This window comes from Cebus imitator, unplaced genomic scaffold, assembly GCF_001604975.1.
Source record: "Cebus imitator isolate Cc_AM_T3 unplaced genomic scaffold, Cebus_imitator-1.0 Scaffold118, whole genome shotgun sequence".
In the NCBI taxonomy this organism is placed as follows: domain Eukaryota; kingdom Metazoa; phylum Chordata; class Mammalia; order Primates; family Cebidae; genus Cebus; species Cebus imitator.
In genome coordinates, this window is record NW_016107433.1 from 2,502,179 (window position 1) to 2,521,051 (window position 18,873).

Here is an 18,873-nt window from a genome sequence, read left to right on the forward strand (position 1 = left end):
AATCTTGCTCTGTCACCCAGGCTGGAGTGCTGTGGCACAATCTTGGCTCACTGCAACCTCTGCCTCCCGGGTTCAAGTGATTCTCCTGCCTCAGCCTCCTAAGTGGGACTACAGGCATGCACCACAGCTAATTTTTGTATTTTTTTTTTCATAGACGGGGTTTCACCATGTTGGTCAGGCTGGTCTTGAACTCCCGACCTCAGGTGATCCGCCCGCCTTGGCCTCCCAGTGTTGGGATTACAGGCATGAGCCACCGTGCCTGACCCTGGTTAATTTTTAAATTTTTATAGAGATTGGGAGGGGGGGGTCTCACTTTGTTGCCCATGCTAGTTTCTAACTCCTGGCCTCAAGTAATCCTCCATTTTCAGCCTCCCAAAGTGCTGGGACTACAGGTGTTAGCCACTGTGCCTGGCCTATAATGCAAGAAGGGACTGTGTGGAGTAGGTGTGTCCAGGATCTTTACTTTTCTTTGGGGACTGAGGTGTGAGCTCTATGGCCCAGACTGAGGTGTGAGCTCTATGGCCCAGACTGAGTGACTATAGGCAGGCAAGTCCCTGAGCCCCCTAAAACTTCTGAGAGGAGCGGTTTATAGAGTACAACTCAGGTGCCTGTAAATTTGTTGCAGCTTGGGAAGAAGTGATAGAAATTATATCAGGTGTATTTGGTAGACAGGTAAACTCATTTTTTTAAAACTAGTCATTAATTATAATTTCAAGTTTTTCTGAGATGTAAAAACTCAGCGCCTTCAGCTGGTTCTAAACTTGTCTCTGTTAACAACTCCCCTCCCCTCCTCTATCTCACCCCATCCCACTGCACTTCAACTCAGTCTCTCCTTTTCCAAGTGTAGCACACTCTCTTTTAGGGACCTGGAAACTACTGGCGATAAGGTCAGTTGGGAATTTAGGAGGTCCTGGATGTCGGAAATAAAGGTGTGAAAAAGAAGAGGTGGAATTGTTTTGGCTTTAAGTCACCGGAACCTCCAAGGTTCCTGAAAAACCATTTGCAGCTTTTGCAAACCGCCTTAAAGTCATCAGCGCCCCACTGCGGAATTCAAAGCTAAGCTGTCACAATTGTTAACATCTTCTTTGACCAGCCTTTTTATATTTGATAATTCTTCTCTTCCGCGCGTCTTTCTTGCCAGCAGGAAGGTTCTGCTGCCTTGATTTTAGGGAGCCCCCTTGACAGTGAACTGTCCCTTCGCGTGCAGAAGTCGGGGTAAGTGCTCTCAGCTCGCCTTCCTTGCAGGGTGAGTAGGTTTTGCGGTTAGAAAGCAGGGCGTGGGGGCGGGGAGGGAGAGTAACAATTTTGGAAGTCCCTGCGTGGTATCTGGAAAGTTAATGACGCTTCAGGTTCTAGGTTGAGCCCAATGACCGCCTCGCCTGGACAGTTGGCCCCGGGGCGATTGTGGAGCCGCGCGGCCTTCGGCCCCACTCGAGGAACCCAGCTTCCGCGAGGGCGCCGGGGCTGCGAGTCTTGCGAGCCGCAGGAGCCGCGTCCACGCGGGACCGGGCGTCCTCGCCGAACGCCTGCCAGTAGCGCTCCCTGGGACCGCGCGAGGTCCGGGGTGTGCCCTTGGGAGCCCTCCCACTCTGGTCAACTTTCCCGGCCCCAGGGCCGGGGGAGGCGCCTCTCCCAGCGGGCACGCGCGGGGTACTTAAGGGCGGCTCTGCGGGGCTGGCAGCAGTCGGAGCGCGCGGCGGCGCGGAGCGGAGCGGGAGGAGGGGCATGGAGCCGCCACGGGCCTGCTGAGCTCCGGAGCGCGGCCGCCGGCGGCACGGTGAGCACGGGCGGGCCAGCACCCAGGAGGGGCGGGCCGCGCGGGGCTGCGCCGGGGCCGGGGCGCGCCGGACTCCAAGGGTGCCTCTCGCTGAGCCCCCGCACCCCACCAGCTCCCAGCCCTGCGGGCGCGGCGTCCGGCGCAGGGAGGCGGGCTGGGGGCGGCGGCAGCCCCTGGATTCCCGGCGGCCGTTCCCGCAGCCCCCTCCCCACTGACCCCTCCTCCCTTTCTTCCTGCATCCTCTCCTTCAGCCTCGCCTCCTTCCTCCCCGGCGGCTCCTGTTTTGTGAATGAATTAGGAGGCGGACGCCGGTGCGGGGCTCCTGGCTGGTTGGGGTAACCCTCCCCCGCACCTTCCACGACCTCCCGGGGGTTCGCACCTGTCCGGGCACCAAGGTACCAGGCGCCCAGGTTCCTGCGGGTCGGCTGGGCCGCGGCAGCACGTGTCCAGGGGACTGGGCTCCCCTTCCCTGGCCGGCTCAGAGGGACCGGGAGGGTGGCTGGGCACAAGAGGAGGAGCCCCGCTGGGCGCACAAGTTTCCCTGCCGCTGCGCGTGGCCGTGCTGAGGGGCGCACCTGTCAGCGGGAGAGACGCTGCACACCAGCAGCCCCTCAAAGTTTCGGAGGCTGGATGCAGAAGCGTGCGTCCTTGGCTGGGGGTTCTCCTTGCGTCGTCCCAGGAGCTGGACTTGAGAGCGCCCCCAACCTTGTGCCCTTGAAAGCCGAGTGCGTGTTAGTTTGCCTGGGCTGGGCTCCCGTGGAGGAGCTAAGGGCATGAGGAGAAGGCGGTCCAGGCTGTAGGATCACCCCGGGCCTTTGCCGGCTTGGGGTGACACAGCCCCCCGCCCTCGGTCTAGACAGGAGGACCTTAACCACAGCCTGCACCAGTGCCTGACTGCACGTGGGGTATCCGGCTGCGGGACATTTTGGGGGCCTCTATTTGGGGGTGGGGGGAGTAACCGGGGTAATGCCTCTGATTCCTGCGGGGGAGGGGTCCCACCTAGGGAAGGAGAGGGCCGGCGACATCGGATATGCGCCTTTGTCTACAGGCACACTTTGCCAAGGTAGCTGGTGTTCTGGAAGAAGAGTAGGGCCTGGTCCGACTGGGATTCCTTGGGTTTTCGGTTCCTTCCTGGTTGGGTCTTGGGAAACGGGCACGTGGGTGTGGCCGGTGCCGCCTTTGCCAAGAGGCCAGGCTCGAGTGGGGACGAGAAGCGTGTCGAGTTCGTTCGCGGCTGCTTTGACCTGGTGGGCGCCGCCTTCGGCACTGCACCGAGGCGGGGCGCCAGCGCCCAGGTTGCCAGGCTGGCCTTGGCGCCCTCTTCCCCTGCCCAGAGCGCAGGCAGGCAGGGGGCCGCCGCACCCCTTCAGCATGTAAGCTCTGGAGGGGAATAGGGGCGCTCCTGGGCTGCGGATGCAGGCCTGGGGACTCCTAGGCCACAGACGCGAACAGAAGGGTGCGAACAGGGAGGGCTGAGAGTCCTGCAAGGGAAGCACCGGGCGGGCCCTCAGGACTGTGGGGCAAGCGCCCAGATGCCGCGCTTCCCGGAGAGGCAAGGCTGCCAACAGCTCTTTCCTGGCCAAAGCTGCTGGAAGGCTGCTGGTGCCCGAGTCTCAGGTAGACTTAGGCAGTGACTATGTGTTCCTCGTCCTTCCTATGTGAGAGGCGTCCCGACAGGAAAGTGTGTGTTTTGGGGGCTCCAGACCTAGAGTTGGAGCAAGCTTCGAAGTGAGGCATCATGTCTCTAGAACTGAGTGAACATGGGGTTCTCTAGATCAGGCAGGTGGCAGAGAGGGGATGGGGTGGGTCAGAATGGGAGGGTGGGCAGCTATCCTTGTCACCTCTTCTTTCCCCTCCCTCACATCCCTCTCCCCACCTGCTCTGGAGGAAACCACAGTCAGCCTCATCACTAGGGTAGCTCATCAGGGTCGTGTTTCCATTTTTTGGGAAATGGCTTACCTGAGACATGAAGGAAGAAACCAGTAGAACTACCATTGTGCTATGGGGAGACCAAGTCTCAGAGAACTGGGGCAAGGTCAGACAGCCAGGAAGCACAAGCACTGTCTTAAACCCAATTCTCTCGTGCCACGTCCTGGGCTCTTATAAAATAAAGCTGTTTGCAACAGGGCAGATGTTAGGGGCCCTGACTTAGTTGAAGATGGAAGCTGGGCATTGTTTCCAGGAGTGGCTGGGCAAAGGGACAAGTACAGAGATGCATGCTGCACGGGCACTAGGACCAAGCGGATGGGGCGCCCAGGCAGCCACCGTGGAGGCTGCTGCAGTGGTGGCTGCTGCTCCCTGTGCGCTCTTTAACGCTGGGCTCCAGGAGGCTGTCCACTCCCCAGCTCACATTTCCTGCTCTGCCTCTCCCACTGCTTTCCCTTTCTTTCCTGCCTCGCAAGTAGAAGGTGAGAAAGCAGAGGACACAGGGAAAGTTTCTCTCTCTGACTAATACTGTCTTGAGAAAGGGAGGCTCCTGCTTCCCCCACCCCCCAACCCCATGCCCCTTTGTTTGCTCTTTCTTTTCCTCCTGCACTTTCTTCCTGAGTCTTATTGGTGGCCGCGCTTTACCGGTGAATATCCTCTCCAGGAGTGGGTGCAGGGCCGGAGAAGCTCTTAGGCCACTGGCTGCCTTGCTGGCCCTCAGGTGCCCAGAGTGCCTCAGGCTTAACCCCCTGAAGCTTACCTCTTCAGCACTTTGGGCCAGGTAGAGCCCACTTCTGCCACCCACCAGCCAGGTATCACGTAACCCTTTGAGCCCTGGCTTATCAGACAATAATCAGTGCTACTCTAAGGGCTTTGTATGTGTCACCCATTTAACCCTCAAAGATGCTGTGAGGTTAGTCCTGCAACCCACATTTTATAGTTGGCGTGACTAAGGAGGCACAGACAGCAAGTGGCAGAGCTGGGATCTGAACTCCAGTAGTCCGGATCCTGAGTCTACCAAGTCTTAGTTATGCTTAGTAAGCGGTAACGTTTTTGATCAGTAGGTCATTCCCACTAGTAGTAGAGAATGCCAATGCTCCCATGGACTGGAAATGCTGCCTCCTTCCTGACCCTCCATCTCCTGCCTTCTCCCGCCAGATGCCGGTGCAGCTGACGATAGCCCTGCGTGTGGTGGGCACTAGCCTGTTTGCCCTGGCAGTGCTAGGTGGCATCCTGGCAGCCTATGTGACAGGCTACCAGTTCATCCACACGGAAAAGCACTACCTGTCCTTCGGCCTGTACGGTGCCATCCTGGGCCTGCACCTGCTCATTCAGAGCCTGTTCGCCTTCCTGGAGCACCGGCGCATGCGGCGGGCTGGCCAGGCCCTGAAGCTGCCCTCCCCGCGGCGGGGCTCGGTGGCACTGTGCATTGCCGCATACCAGGAGGACCCTGACTACCTGCGCAAGTGCCTGCGCTCAGCCCAGCGCATCTCCTTCCCTGACCTCAAGGTGGTCATGGTGGTGGACGGCAACCGCCAGGAGGACGCCTACATGCTGGACATCTTCCATGAGGTGCTGGGTGGCACTGAGCAGGCCGGCTTCTTTGTGTGGCGCAGCAACTACCATGAGGCGGGCGAGGGTGAGACGGAGGCCAGCCTGCGGGAGGGCATGGACCGCGTGCGGGACGTGGTACGGGCCAGCACCTTCTCGTGCATCATGCAGAAGTGGGGAGGCAAGCGTGAGGTCATGTACACGGCATTCAAGGCCCTCGGCGATTCGGTGGACTACATCCAGGTAAGGGCGCTTCCCTAGGAGCCTGTATACATGGGGATGCGGCTGGCCAGCCAGGCAAACTCTCCTCCAGGACTCTGAGGTCTGGTCCAGGTCCCTTGGGTTGTGCACACACCTCTACACTTAAGGCAACAAAGCATAATGATTCTGAACAGCGGTCTGGGGTCCAAAAGACCTGGGTGGAATCCCTGTTCGCCGTTATGCAGCTCTGTGATTTGGGGCAGATCTCTAACTGCTGTCCCAGTAATAATAATAGCAAGTGGGTGTACAGCACAGTGGTAGGTATTTATTTATTTTTGAGACAGTCTCACTCTGTTGCCCAGGCTGGAGTGCAGTGGTGCAATCTCAGCTCACTGCAACCTCTGCCTTCTGGGTTCAAGCTGTTCTCCTGCCTGAGCCTCCTGAGTAGCTGGGATTACAGGCATACACTGCCACATGCAGCTAAGTTTTTTGTATCTTCAGTAGAGATGGAGTTTCACCATATTGGCCAGGCTGGTCTCAAATTCCTGACATTGTGATCTGCTCACCTCAGCCTCCCAAAGTGCTGGGATTACAGGTGTGAGCCACCACATCCAGACTTATTTACTTTATTTTTTTATTTTTATTTTTATTTTTTTTGAGACGGAGTTTCACTCATGTTACCCAGGCTGGAGTGCAATGGCGCGATCTCGGCTCACCGCAACCTCTGCCTCCTGGGTTCAGGCAATTCTCCTGCCTCAGCCTCCTGAGTAGCTGGGATTACAGGCATGCACCACCATGCCCAGCTGATTTTTTGTATTTTTAGTAGAGACGGGGTTTCACCATGTTGACCAGGATGGTCTCGATCTCTTGACCTCGTGATCCACCCGCCTCGGCCTCCCAAAGTGCTGGGATTACAGGCTTGAGCCACCGCGCCCGGCCTTGGACTTATTTACTTTAAAAGAGAGAGGGTCTCCCTATGTTGCCCAGGCTGGAGTACAATGGCTGTTTAAAGGCATGATCAATATGCACTATAGCCTTGAACTCTCCCAGCCTTGGGCAATCCTCTCACCTCATCCTCCCTAGTAGCCGCAACTGCAGGCAAATGCCACTACACCCAGCTCCATGTTACTTCTCTTTTTTTTTTTTTTGAGACGGAGTTTCGTTCTTGTTCCCCCAGGCTGGAGTGCAGTGGTGTGATCTCAGCTCACTGCAACCTCCTCCTCCTGGGTTCAAGCAATTCTCCTGCCTCAACCTCCCTAGTAGCTGAGATTACAGGCACCTTAAACCAGGCCCAGCTAATTTTTTGTATTTTTAGTAGAGACAGGGTTTCACTATGTTGCCCAGGCTTTTCTTGAACTTGCGACCCGAGACGATCCACCCACCTCAGCCTCCCAAAGTGCTGGGATTATAGGCGTGAGCCACCGCGCCCACCTTTAGTTCTTTTAATCCTCATAACACTCCCAGGGAGTACCATTATCTCCACTCACAGAAGGTGAAAGCAAAACACAGAAAAGCTAAGTGACTTGCCTAATGTCCCACTGCTAGTAGGGTGCAGAGCCAGGATTTGCACCCAGGCCGTCTGTCTCAAGTCTATCTCAAGTCTTTTACTGTGGTGCAGCACTGCCTCAGCACTGGCAACATGGGGCTGAATCTCTTCATAAGGAAGCGTGGTAAAGAGCAAAGGAAACCATCCTCAGAAATACTCAAAATATTCTAGTAATGGCCAAAAAGTCCCATTCTTCCTAGTGTCAAAGTTGTGGCTGGGAGGTGAGAGACACAGGTACGAATGACCAGCTTCATTTTGTAGCAGCATTGGCAGGGCCAGGACCCTGAATAAACCCTGCCCAGCTTTGGTCAAAGCAGTCACTGACATAAGCTTGGAAATTGTATTAGGTTGACATGGTTTCCGTCTTCAAAAAAAAAATCTCAAGAGTTGAGAAGAAGAAAGTCCACACATTTTGGTACAAAGTAGAAACCAAAACCTAGGACCCTGTAGGCCAGGATTCTTTTTGTTTTGTTTTTGGAGATGGAGTCTCACTGTTGCCCAGGCTGTAGTGCAGTGGCACCATCTTGGCTCACTGCAACCTCTGCCTTCCAAGTTTAAGTGATTCTCCTGCCTCAGCCTCCCGAGTAGAGTAGCTAGGATCACATGTGTGCGTTACGACACTTGGCTAATTTTTGTATTTTTAGTAGAGATGGGGTTTTACTACATTCGTCAGGCTGCTCTAGAACTCCTGACCTCAGGTGATTCGCCCGCCTTGGCCTCCCAAAGTGCTGAGATTACAGGTGTGAGCCGCCACGCCCAGCCTAGGCCACGATTCTTGACAGCATCCACGCTGCCTCTATTCCCGACTCCGTTATTTGACTGTCCTTCTCCATGCCTGCCAGAGCAGGGTGCTGCCCATCACTTGGTCAGTGCTTGAAGGCGCAGTGGCTGTCCTGCCAGCCCACCTGTGTACCAATTCAGTCTGCTGATAGCATTTCGAGTCCTCTAATACTATTTGTCTCTAGTGTACCCACTTAAAATTAGCTCACTGAGATTGCGTGTCTGGCTTTTGATAGCTGTCTCTGCATAAGCGTTGATGTTTATCTTTTTCTGGCTTCCTAAGCCCAGGACCTCCTCAGCCTTGGAGGGAGTGAGGAGAGCCTAGCGGGCTATTTGACTGTAGTTCACTTAGGGTCATGGGACCTTGTGGAACTTTCCTGGGGACCCAAATGCTTAGGGAAGAGCCCCTGAGCCCTGGCACAAGCTCAAGCCACAGTGACTTTGTCACCAATTCCCTGCAAACACAAAATCTCACCCCCGACCCCACCATTTCCCTTTCCTGGCGGTCTGGGTTCTGGTGGATCAGCAAACAGGCTCACACACCTGAGCTCTCTCTTTACAGCCCTGGGATCACTGCGTAAGGCAGCCCTGGGCCAGGGCCATAAGCACCTGCTGGATTTCAGCCTGTCTTCCCACCGCCTGCTGCGGTGGGTATCTCTCTCTTCGAGGCAAAACTCTGCCCCAGCCAGTGGGGAAACCCAGGCAGCACAGACCTCTTTCTCCCCTAACCTTTTCAGTCCCTCCCTGGACTGAAAGAAGCGAAGCAGCATATAATGAATGGGCTAGGGGAGAGGAGGGAGGAGCAGTGAGATTAGCAGCAGCAGCAGTGCTGGGAATCTTGGCCTGTAAGTGGAGGAGACTCTGTAGTCGGGCCTGAGGCTTCCCGGGCCCTTCCCAGGCATGGACCAGGATGTAAGGATGTGTCTGGTAGGGAGGTGGGAAGAAACACATGTGAGCGACCCAGCCTGGATTCCCCTTTAGCCTTCTACTGCTTGTCTGTGGCCACCCTGTCTTCCAACATAGAGAAAGCTGGGTGGGGTTGTGTCAGAGGCAGCCTCCTTCCAGCCAGGATCTTATTCAGCAATTTTAATACAAGGATTTTAGGCTTCTGCAGAACAGGGTTTTCATTTATCTGTAGAACAGGGTTTTCGTCTATCTGTGGATCTGTTTGTTGCTCTCCTAACAGTGACCACAGAGCGAATCAGGTCTGTAAGTCAGTTCTCCTGCCCAGTGCTTACTGGATTCTTCATACCACTTGGGTAATTTTTTTAGAAAACAATTAAGGAGACTGGCCGGGCGCGGTGGCTCAAGCCTGTAATCCCAGCACTTTGGGAGGCTGAGGCGGGTGGATCACGAGGTCAAGAGATCGAGACCATCCTGGTCAACATGGTGAAACCCCGTCTCTACTAAAAAAAATACAAAAAATTAGCTGGGCATGGTGGCACGTGCCTGTAATCCCAGCTACTCAGGAGGCTGAGGCAGGAGAATTGCCTGAACCCAGGAGGCGGAGGTTGCGGTGAGCCGAGATCGTGCCATTGCACTCCAGCCTGGGTAACAAGAGTGAAACTCTGTCTCAAAAAAAAAAAAAAAAAAAAAAGAAAACAATTAAGGAGTCAGCCATTAGGGCAAGCATTGATAGCCCAGGTTCAACTCATAATGGGACCACCTGTTAGAATCAGGCCATAAGCCTCCCAAGAGCTGGGCCCAGTTGGCCTTGTGGTTTGCCGGGAGGCAGCTGCTGTAGCGTCCGTGCCTATTCAAAGCAGCTTCCAGGGGGAGCCCTCGACCATACTGTGCCCAGTTCTGAGAGGTTCGGCCAAGGGAGTCTGTTGAGGGTGCAGAGACTGGCAGCCTTGTTACTGGTGTCATGGAGGTGCCTGTGAGTAGGTAGACTGGTAAACATTGCTGGGCTGCAGGTTGTCCAAAGGACCACAGGCCGACTCGGGGACCCTGTGGTTAACCCTGTGGGGTTAGCTCAGGCTGTACGTAGTCTGTTAGCCCTGGCTTACCCTACTGTGCCTGTCATCTGAGTTCAGTGACATGTTCCCCTCCTCCTCAAGGACCCCAGAGAAATATTTTGAGGCCAATTCTGTGGCACCTGGCTCCATAGGAGCTAAAAACGGGTATGGTGCTAAGCATGTTTCCCTTTCCAGGCCTGACACCTAACCATCTTCAGGGTTTCTCCCTCTCAGCCTAGTAGCTGTCAAGCCTGATAGCTGAATGCTTCTTTTCCTACCTTCGTTTTTCCTTTGGCACCTTCTGGTAGCACAGATCTCTTAGCTAGTGGCTGGAAATGAGTCATGTGAGAGGGGGTTATGTCTCAGGCAGTGAGCAGGGATGGGGGCGGGATGCGCAGGCCTGACGTCAGAACGGGCTGACGGCACACTCCCTCTGCAGGTGTGCGACTCTGACACCGTGCTGGATCCAGCCTGCACCATCGAGATGCTTCGAGTCCTGGAGGAGGATCCCCAAGTAGGGGGAGTCGGGGGAGATGTCCAAGTAAGATGTCACCAGGGATATCTGGGGGGAGGGGTCTGTATTTCTTCCTAATCCAATTGGATATGCCTGGGAAATGGGTGTCTTGACTTCCTAGTACTTGAGGGGAGTTTCCTCACTGGCAATTTTCACTGACACCAAAGAGCGTGCCTCCCTCGCTGCCAACCCCTTTCCTGCTCTTCTTCTACATGAAGGGAAGTCACTTAACAGGTATGGAGAAGAGTCTATACTGTAGGAGGGGCACAGTACTTTGAGGCCTTAGATCCTAGAGGGCACTTCCTTTTTGGCCGGTGGTGTAGCAAGTAGCTCCAAAGCCAGATCTTTGAGGAGCCCTTGTTCTTAGGGAACGAGCTGAAGACCTCAGGGCAATACGGTAAAAATAAGGGGCCCAATCTGCCAGAGATACTCAAGTAGCATCCCAGGTCTCCCTAGAACTTTCCAACCATAGCAGGCTTAGGACAGGTGGGAGGTGTTATATTGGCTTCTTCCCAATCCCCCTTCTCTGCCACCACCACAGGCTGCCTCCTGAGATTGAAGGTGGTTTTGACTGCTAGAGCCACTTAGCAGGGAAAATCTCTGCAGATGGGATGACACAATAGGAAGGTAGAGCTGGTGCTGGGGACAGTGACTGCGTGTGGTTGGCTCCTCTGAGCCTCAGGTTTCCCAGCTCTGAAGGAACCAATGGCCAGGAATCTGAGCAATGGGCCACAGAAGCCATGGTAAGGAGGCCTCGTGGTCTCTGGTGTCTGTGTCCTCCAGGTGTAGGTCATTAGGCGGGGAGGCCCAGCATCTCTATTCCCTTGCAGATCCTGAACAAGTACGACTCGTGGATTTCCTTCCTGAGCAGCGTGCGGTACTGGATGGCCTTCAACGTAGAGCGGGCCTGCCAGTCCTACTTTGGTTGCGTGCAGTGTATTAGTGGGCCCTTGGGCATGTACCGCAACAGTCTCCTCCAGCAGTTCCTGGAGGACTGGTACCATCAGAAGTTCCTAGGCAGCAAGTGCAGCTTCGGGGATGACCGGCACCTCACCAACCGAGTCCTGAGCCTTGGCTACCGAACTAAGTATACCGCACGCTCCAAATGCCTCACAGAGACCCCCACTAAGTACCTCCGGTGGCTCAACCAGCAAACCCGCTGGAGCAAGTCTTACTTTCGGGAGTGGCTCTACAACTCTCTCTGGTTCCATAAGCATCACCTCTGGATGACCTACGAGTCAGTGGTCACGGGTTTCTTCCCCTTCTTCCTCATTGCCACTGTCATACAGCTTTTCTACCGTGGCCGCATCTGGAACATTCTCCTCTTCCTGCTGACAGTGCAGCTGGTAGGCATCATCAAGGCCACCTACGCCTGCTTCCTTCGGGGCAATGCAGAGATGATCTTTATGTCCCTCTACTCCCTCCTCTATATGTCCAGCCTCCTGCCAGCCAAGATCTTTGCCATTGCTACCATCAACAAGTCTGGCTGGGGCACTTCTGGCCGAAAAACCATTGTGGTGAACTTCATTGGCCTCATCCCTGTGTCCATCTGGGTGGCAGTTCTCCTGGGAGGGCTGGCCTATACAGCTTATTGCCAGGACCTGTTCAGTGAGACGGAGCTAGCCTTTCTTGTCTCTGGAGCCATCCTGTATGGCTGCTACTGGGTGGCCCTCCTCATGCTGTATCTGGCCATCATTGCCCGGCGGTGTGGGAAGAAGCCAGAGCAATATGGCTTGGCTTTTGCTGAGGTGTGACATGACCCCCAAGCAGAGCGGGTAAAGTGCAATGGGTAAGGGAGGGAAGGGGAACAGAAGAAGAAAAGATGGGGTGGGAGGGAGGAGGGAGTGCTGTGTTTTCGTCTCTTAATGGTCCAAAGGACAAATCTAAAATGCAAAGAATGGTGACGTAGTGTGGCCTGGAAGCTCTGCTTAGAGGAGGCAGCACTGATCCCCAGGTGCAGGGCAGGAGCAGCTTCTGCGTTTCCAGGCTGCCTGTCTGCTTGCATCTGCACATAGGCAGTAGCCTCCCCCTGGGCTCCAGAGGGCACTCAGAAGTGTGCTAAGCCAAGTAAGTCCCATTTAGTGGCAGCTTGTGATAGGTACCTGAGTAATGGCAACCTGTGGAAAGAGGTTCTCCCAGCCCATCTGAACACAACCAGAGGTGGCAGGAGAATTTCTATTCGGCGAGCTGGGCTGGTTAGTGTATGTTACCCCCACCCCACCCCTAAGTAGTCATCAATGCAATAAGATTGCGCCTGAGATACAAGGCCCAGAAGCCTGATCTTTGGGCATCAGAAAACAGGGTCCAGGACTGGTGCTTTATGTGAGATACTCCACTCCACATCAACATTCCAGGGATGAGCCAAACCAGCAGGGAGTTAGCACTGAACTGCTTTTAAAAGTGAACACTGAAAAGGAAAGCTTGCCACGAGGAACAAAGATTGTGGTGGTGCTAAAGGAGGCCATAAGCTATATGGAGGCCTTGGGTGTTCCACCTGGAAATTGCTCAGACGTCTAGATGGGCTCTTAGCTTGTCTGTGATCTCTGCTGGGGAGATAAAAAGATTAAGCCCCAACATGTTCAGAAAAAAAAGTGAAGTCTTGGTATTTTAACCTGTATACTCTGAATTCCTCTCAAATTCAGCTCTGATCTGAGGCTAAGACACTCACTTCACTTTCTTCTTCAAAGGCAGTTTTTGAGGTATAACAGCAGTCACCTCTTCTACTGTCATCATGGGTAAGTTTTTCAAGGTAGCAACTGGGGCAGAGCCCAGGCTCTTATAGAATCTACACAGGAGGCAGGCCTGTTCTCAGAACATATGGGAACTATGAGGAGCCTCTGATCAAATTGGCTACAATCTTGTAGCTGCTTGGACAGATTCCTTGGCAGTCAGGTTAGCATGTGTGACGTTCAGGCTACTGTTCTTGACAATCATCTCCAATGGAAAGCTTTTCAGTGTTCCCAAAGTGAACTCTCAAATCCAAAATGGTTATCTTGAAGACCATCCATTCTCAGTGGCTTCTCCAGGAAATTCTTACAGCCAAGTTGTGACAGTCACTGCATTGCTTGCTTCTTTCCAGAAACCAAACTAGGAGATGGAACTGGTTCCTGCATCCTAAGGTTCTTGCTTTCTCTCTTCTGTGGCTGTTTTCCCTCTGCTGCTTTTGGGGAATGAGGGGAAGCCATATTCCAGTGACTTGCAATTCCATGCTGTTCTCAGCTTTTGAGTTTAAAACCTGGGATCCTAAGCCTTTGACTTAGAGGTTGCTTGCCCTCCAAATGTCGTTTCTGAGGGGCCAGCTAGCCCGTGCAGAACCAGCACTAACGTGGACAGCAGCAGAGAGGGCAAGCCTCTAGTGTACCGAGGTGCTTCCTACAAAGACGCAAAGCAAAGTGTGCTCTGAGCCACAGATGAGCAAACTCTGGTGCTTTCCTTCATCTCCCATGAACTCAAGCGTTTTCCAGGTGTAGCCAACAGCTGCCACATCACACAGACTTTGAGTTTCTGCTAAGACTGGTGGTTGACATAGGACCCAACCCATGAAAGCTGGAAGGCAGCATGCATTTGCTAAGGCAGCTGCTCCAGGCAATCGTTCTGCTGGCCAAGAAGTAAACTATTTTGAGCATTAGAATGGAGGAAATCCGGTCAACCAAGTGCAGAGTTCAGACTTCACTAAGGGCTTGTTTTTCTTCAGCATTTACTTGAAGATTAATGTAGGATGACAGGCTCTCCTGGCTGTCCTACCGTCAGCTCTGCCTTGCACTGTGGTCATCATCAACTTTCCTCAAATCAAAAATAGGCAGGTACAGGTAGTGGGCTAACAACATTTGACCTCGACTGGTTTTTCTAAGTTATTTTGTGTATTTTTCAGCAGCAAAACCAAACTGGGTCTTCAGCTTTATTCCCGTTTCTGGCAAGGGAAGAGCCTTTATACAATTGGACGCATCTTGGGTTTTCCTCACTAAGAATTCTAATCCTCTTTTGTATTGTTTTTAAGTAATTTGTAAACATATTTATTTTTACCTGCTTTTTTTTTTTTTTTTAAACTTTTCAGGTCAAGTTTTTTATACTGCACTTACTTGTCAAAATAAAGATTCTCACATATGCTGGTTATCTCTGAACTACTACTTTGTACTTAATGAAAGCTAGCTCTTTATTCCAGTTTCAAAAGAGGAACTTTTAAAATAGAGTTTTGTCGGGGGACTCACTCAAGACTGGGCAACATGTCCATTCTGGTATCTGTACACCCATGGGGGCTTCACTTTCAGTGTAGAGGGTCTTTGGTGAAATAACTGGCAGATGAATGAGCCCTTGCTAAGGCCAAACACCAAAGCTTGTTTCCTCTTGGAGCAAAAGTGTTTTAGCTGACAAGATGTAAGACCCCAGTCATGCTAAAACAAAAGCAGAGTAAACTTCCTTCCCTATCAATCAAACAGGTAATAAAATAGAGTGACACCAGCAGCCCTCTCATCCCATTTATTAAAGAAACAGTAAGAAAAGATACAATGCAGGAAAACCACCAACCATCCTTTCACATCAGGCTGAACAACGCACAGTGATTTATTCCCTTCATTCCCCCACCCCACCCCAATTCCCATATTCCCATCCACATCGGTTTAAATTTTTGAGGTTCTTTGATTGGGAGTACCAGTAAGGAGGGAGTTGGATGAGTAGAGAAGCCTTAAATCTGGCCACCTCTGAGTCCCAGGAAAAGAGAGGTGCAGGCACAGTCAGTCAAGCAGAAACTGCATTCGGTGGGTCTTTGAAGTGGTTGTCCATCTCCCTGTTCTGTGTTCAAGCCCCCAGAGAAAGGTATGGCAGTAGAGGATGACCAGGTCCAAGCTGCCCAGGTCAGAGCTACAGAAGCATGATCCGTTCACCAACACCACGTTTCTAGAGAGCAGTGAGCTGATTCTCCAATGGTGAGCAGGGGACTACATGTGAACTGGGACCTGCAGGCCAATGTATCCCTGAGGAAAAGTCCACAAGAACAATTCAAGAAACTAGTAAGAAACAATGGGCAGAAAGCTGCAGGACGAAAGCACAGCAGGCTTCTGGGAGCTGGAGATCCTTTTTCTCAAGGCCAGGATTATTCCCACCTGCCACAGTTCACATGCCACAAATAACATCTCACCTTCAGTCAAGAAAAACGCAGAAGAAAAAGATGGCTCATTTGAACTTGAGCCCCAGCTATGTTCTTCAGACTGTAGCTCCACAACTACCCTTTTACCTAAGAGACAGCCCCTGCCAAGAACCACAGTGCCTAGGAACCAAGGTGGTCCTGGAAGGAAAACGGTGTTTAAGGGGGTAACATTCCATTTGGGTATATTGCAGCCATTGGACCCCCTGGTCTGGGGAAAGCAGCTGGGTTTGTGCCAGGGAGGCTCCCCACTCTGGGAAATGGGACCAAACTCTTGCCTGCAGGGCCATTCATCCTTGGAAAGGAAGCTGGGTTGAGACCCAGGGTCCCAGTTGGCCTTGCAAAAGGAGCTGGGTTGATACCCATAGGGCCTGCTGGAGAAGAGCCCAGGTGCCCGGCAGCTGACCTGGGGAATGCAACTTGACCAGAGCCTAATGGGCCAGCAGACCTTGGGAAGGTAGCTGGACTTGGACCCTGCAGGCCAGCAGCCCTTGGGAAGTTAGCTGGGTTGGGGCCAAGTGGCCCAGAGGCTCTTGGGAAAACTGCTGGATTTGAGCCCTGGAGGCCAGCAGACCTTTGGAAGGTAGCTGGGTTTGATGCCAATGGGCCAGAAGATTGAGAGAAGGCAGATGAACCCACTCCCCTGGGAAACGGATTGGCATTTACCCCCATGGGGCCACTTGGCCTTGAGAAATGAGCCGAATTAGGGCCTATGGGGACAGGAGCCCTTGACATGGGAGATGGGTTTGGCCCTGTAAGGCCAATTCCCCGAGAGCCAGGACCTGAGTTTGGGCCCATGGGGGCAGGTACTCTTGCCATGGAAGATGGACTTGGGCCCATGTTTCCAGAAGCCTGTGAGAAAGAAGCTGAATTTGCTCCTAAAAGACCTGCTGCTCTAAGAATGGGGGCAAGATCGAGGCCTTGAGGTCCAGCCATTCTTAAGTTAAGACCAGATCCTGTGCCCAAGAGGCCACCTGCTCTGGCATCTAGATTAGGGCTTGGGCCCAGGCCACTTGGTCTTAGGTTGGGCCCAAGGCCTGGGCCTGTAAAGACACCTGACCTGGGGGCAGGGTTTGACCCTAAAAAGCCTGATCTCAGATTGGGGTTTGATCCTGGGCCCAGGCCAACTGGCCTAGGATTGGGAGGACCATTCCCAGAGCTCAACACAACACCTGCTCTCAGGTTAGGTCCAGATCCGGGGCCCATGGGACCACCACTTCTGGGGTCAGGACCTGCTCCCAAGAGACCACCTGCTCTTGGGTTGGACATAGGACCTGATCCTGGGAGACCCCCTAACCTGGGGTTTGACAGAGGCCCTGGGCCTGGAAGACCCCCTGTCCTAGGGTTTACCACAGGGCCTGGGCCCGGAGCTGGCCCCAAGAGGCCACCAGGTCTTGGGAAAGAAACTGCACCTGTGCCAGTGGGATTCAGCCCTCTTGGAAAAGAAGCCATGCTTGGGTCACGAGTACCAGCTGGGAAAGGTGCTGGATTTGAAGCCAATGAGCCTGATGAAGCTGGAAAAGGAGATGGGTTCCTTGGAAATGGGGCCAGATTTCCACCAAGAGAACCGGCCGCCATAAGGAAGGGATCTGAGTTCACACCCAGTGGGTGGCCTGCGTTCAGAACAGGACCTCCCTGTGGTCCCAGGGAACCGTTGAGCCGTCCTCGAGGTGGCAGCGGAGCACGAGTCCAAGGAGTTGGCCGCTCTCTAGGGAAAATCCGAGGTTCTTTCATACTTTCTTGGGGACGTTGGTGATAATGGGCTTGGGACGGATTTTGAAAAGGATCTTGTCTTTGATGAGTGCTGTCACCAGATACCGGGTGCCAGTCTCGCGGCAAAGCTCATCACAGTCCTGATCCCCAGGAGTGTGTTTGACAAGGACTGCAAAAGGTTTCTCCAGGTGGATGATTTTCCCATACAGGATATGATGCCCCACGATCAGCACAGGGATTCCCTTTGGCAGAACAAGAATAAGATTCCTGAGGTTTGGGGCAAGGCCATAACACTCAGGTGCCTCCTAAAGCTGCTCTTGGCAGGCTATGCTGGCACCTCCACTCCCTGGTCTAGCTCTGCCATTGTTGAGCAGCCACACTGGACCACCCACCCATGTGCCCATTTTACTCTTTCTAGCCCCACGTAAGAGTATTTCCACTTTCAGAAATGTGAGCTTTCCAGATTCCCCAAATTAAATTTCCCTGCTACTGTAGAGGTAGGGGGAGAACAAGCAGAGAGCATCGCAGATTAGCTAGACCCTGAATAACAAACCTGAGGCAGTCCTCACTCTGGGTCCTGGGAGCACCACCTTGGTGTAGCTTGCTTTCCTGAGGCATTAGGCAGGGAAAGAAAAGCCCCCTCACCTCAGTGGTGTAATGTAGGTCTCCCAGGAGGTTTCCAGCTAATCCAGTGCTGTAGCGAGCCTCGATCTCCCCCTGTAGCTCCATCAGCACCCATTCTGCCAGGCCTCCAGCCCTCGCACTGCAAGCAAAGGGCTGGCGGTTACAATATTTTTGAGGGGTGAAGGATGAATAGTGTCCTACACCACCATTCAAGGTCCAAAGGACCTCTTTGTCAGACATAAATTCTTGGGAAATTGGGCACTGAACTAGAGATGAGAATGCAAGGATTTGTGCAAGACGTGCCTAAGGACCCTGATTCTTCCAGAAACATCTCACACCTCTATAGCCCACATCATTTCAAGCCAAATTTTAAAATCTCAAAATATGCTCACCTGGAAATAACAATTTGCACCATGAGCTTTCTGTCTTTAAAATATCAAGTGAAAACAAGCTGTAGAAAAAAAAGAAAAAGAGAATTAGGGTAATAATAATGACAACTAATTTTTTTTTCCCCCTAAGACAGAGTCTTGCACTGTCGCCTGGGCTGGAGTGCAGTGGTGCAATCTCAGCTCACTGCAACCTTCACCTCCTGTGTTCAATCGATTCTCCTGCCTCAGCCTCCTGAGTCACTGGGATTACAGGTACCTGCCACCATGCCCAGCTAATTTTTTGTATTTTTAGTGGAGATGGGGTTTTACCATGTTGGCCAGGCTGGTCTTGAACTCCTGACCACGTGATTTGCCCACCTTGGCCTCCCAAGGTGCTGGAATTACAGGTCCGAGACACCATGCCCAGCTGACAACTAATATTTATTACTGTGTGCTTTTCTAAGTGGTTTAGATACATTTTATCTTGTTCCTCTAACAATGCCATAAATGGAAGTATTCTTTTACCAATACTGTACACATGAGATAAGGTTGCTTAAGATCACCAGTGGTCAACTGTATGTGCAAAAGTAATCAAGATCACATAGCTACTAAGACAAAGATGTTACAAACCTAAGACACAGACTGCAAAGACCATACTCTTGATCAGTATGCTAAGGTGCCTTTCTCAAGGATTTTTTTTTTTTTTTTTTTTTTGAGACGGAGTTTCACTCTTGTTACCCTGGCTGGAGTGCAATGGCGCGATCTCGGCTCACCA

General features: G+C 52.9%; 3 protein-coding genes across 12 annotated transcripts in view; 1 reads left to right on the plus strand and 2 right to left on the minus strand.

The window, feature by feature from the left end:
- HAS3 (hyaluronan synthase 3) overlaps positions 1 to 14,366 on the plus strand; it is a 21,247-nt gene extending 6,881 nt beyond the window's left edge. Inside the window, exons 1-6 of one of the 7 annotated variants that reach the window (XM_037742336.1) lie at positions 351 to 1,215; positions 2,029 to 2,172; positions 4,644 to 4,740; positions 4,862 to 5,497; positions 10,179 to 10,280; positions 11,084 to 14,366. In XM_037742336.1, coding sequence (XP_037598264.1) covers positions 4,862 to 5,497; positions 10,179 to 10,280; positions 11,084 to 12,007 — 1,662 coding nt within the window. In that variant the 5' untranslated portion in view covers positions 351 to 1,215; positions 2,029 to 2,172; positions 4,644 to 4,740 and the 3' untranslated portion in view covers positions 12,008 to 14,366. Of the gene's footprint in view, positions 1 to 350; positions 1,216 to 1,349; positions 1,778 to 2,028; positions 2,173 to 3,237; positions 3,813 to 3,875; positions 4,741 to 4,861; positions 5,498 to 10,178; positions 10,281 to 11,083 lie in introns of those variants that run through there. The other 6 variants (XM_017539322.2, XM_017539323.2, XM_037742337.1 and 3 more) reach the window with 6 other exon arrangements.
- Positions 14,367 to 14,714: 348 nt separating this feature from the next.
- CHTF8 (chromosome transmission fidelity factor 8) overlaps positions 14,715 to 18,873 on the minus strand; it is a 14,246-nt gene continuing 10,087 nt past the window's right edge. The window contains exons 2-4 of the mRNA XM_017539330.2: positions 18,123 to 18,181; positions 17,752 to 17,869; positions 14,715 to 17,348 (exon numbers count right to left, since the gene is read on the minus strand). Coding sequence (XP_017394819.1) covers positions 17,124 to 17,348; positions 17,752 to 17,869; positions 18,123 to 18,145 — 366 coding nt within the window. The 5' untranslated portion in view covers positions 18,146 to 18,181 and the 3' untranslated portion in view covers positions 14,715 to 17,123. The remainder of the gene's footprint in view (positions 17,349 to 17,751; positions 17,870 to 18,122; positions 18,182 to 18,873) is intronic.
- Positions 14,715 to 18,873, minus strand: part of DERPC (DERPC proline and glycine rich nuclear protein) — a 14,244-nt gene continuing 10,085 nt past the window's right edge. Inside the window, exons 2-4 of one of the 4 annotated variants that reach the window (XM_017539328.1) lie at positions 18,123 to 18,181; positions 17,752 to 17,869; positions 14,715 to 17,348 (exon numbers count right to left, since the gene is read on the minus strand). In XM_017539328.1, the coding sequence (XP_017394817.1) occupies positions 15,553 to 17,127 (1,575 nt within the window). In that variant the 5' untranslated portion in view covers positions 17,128 to 17,348; positions 17,752 to 17,869; positions 18,123 to 18,181 and the 3' untranslated portion in view covers positions 14,715 to 15,552. The remainder of the gene's footprint in view (positions 17,349 to 17,751; positions 17,870 to 18,122; positions 18,182 to 18,873) is intronic. The other 3 variants (XM_017539329.2, XM_037742338.1, XM_037742339.1) reach the window with 3 other exon arrangements.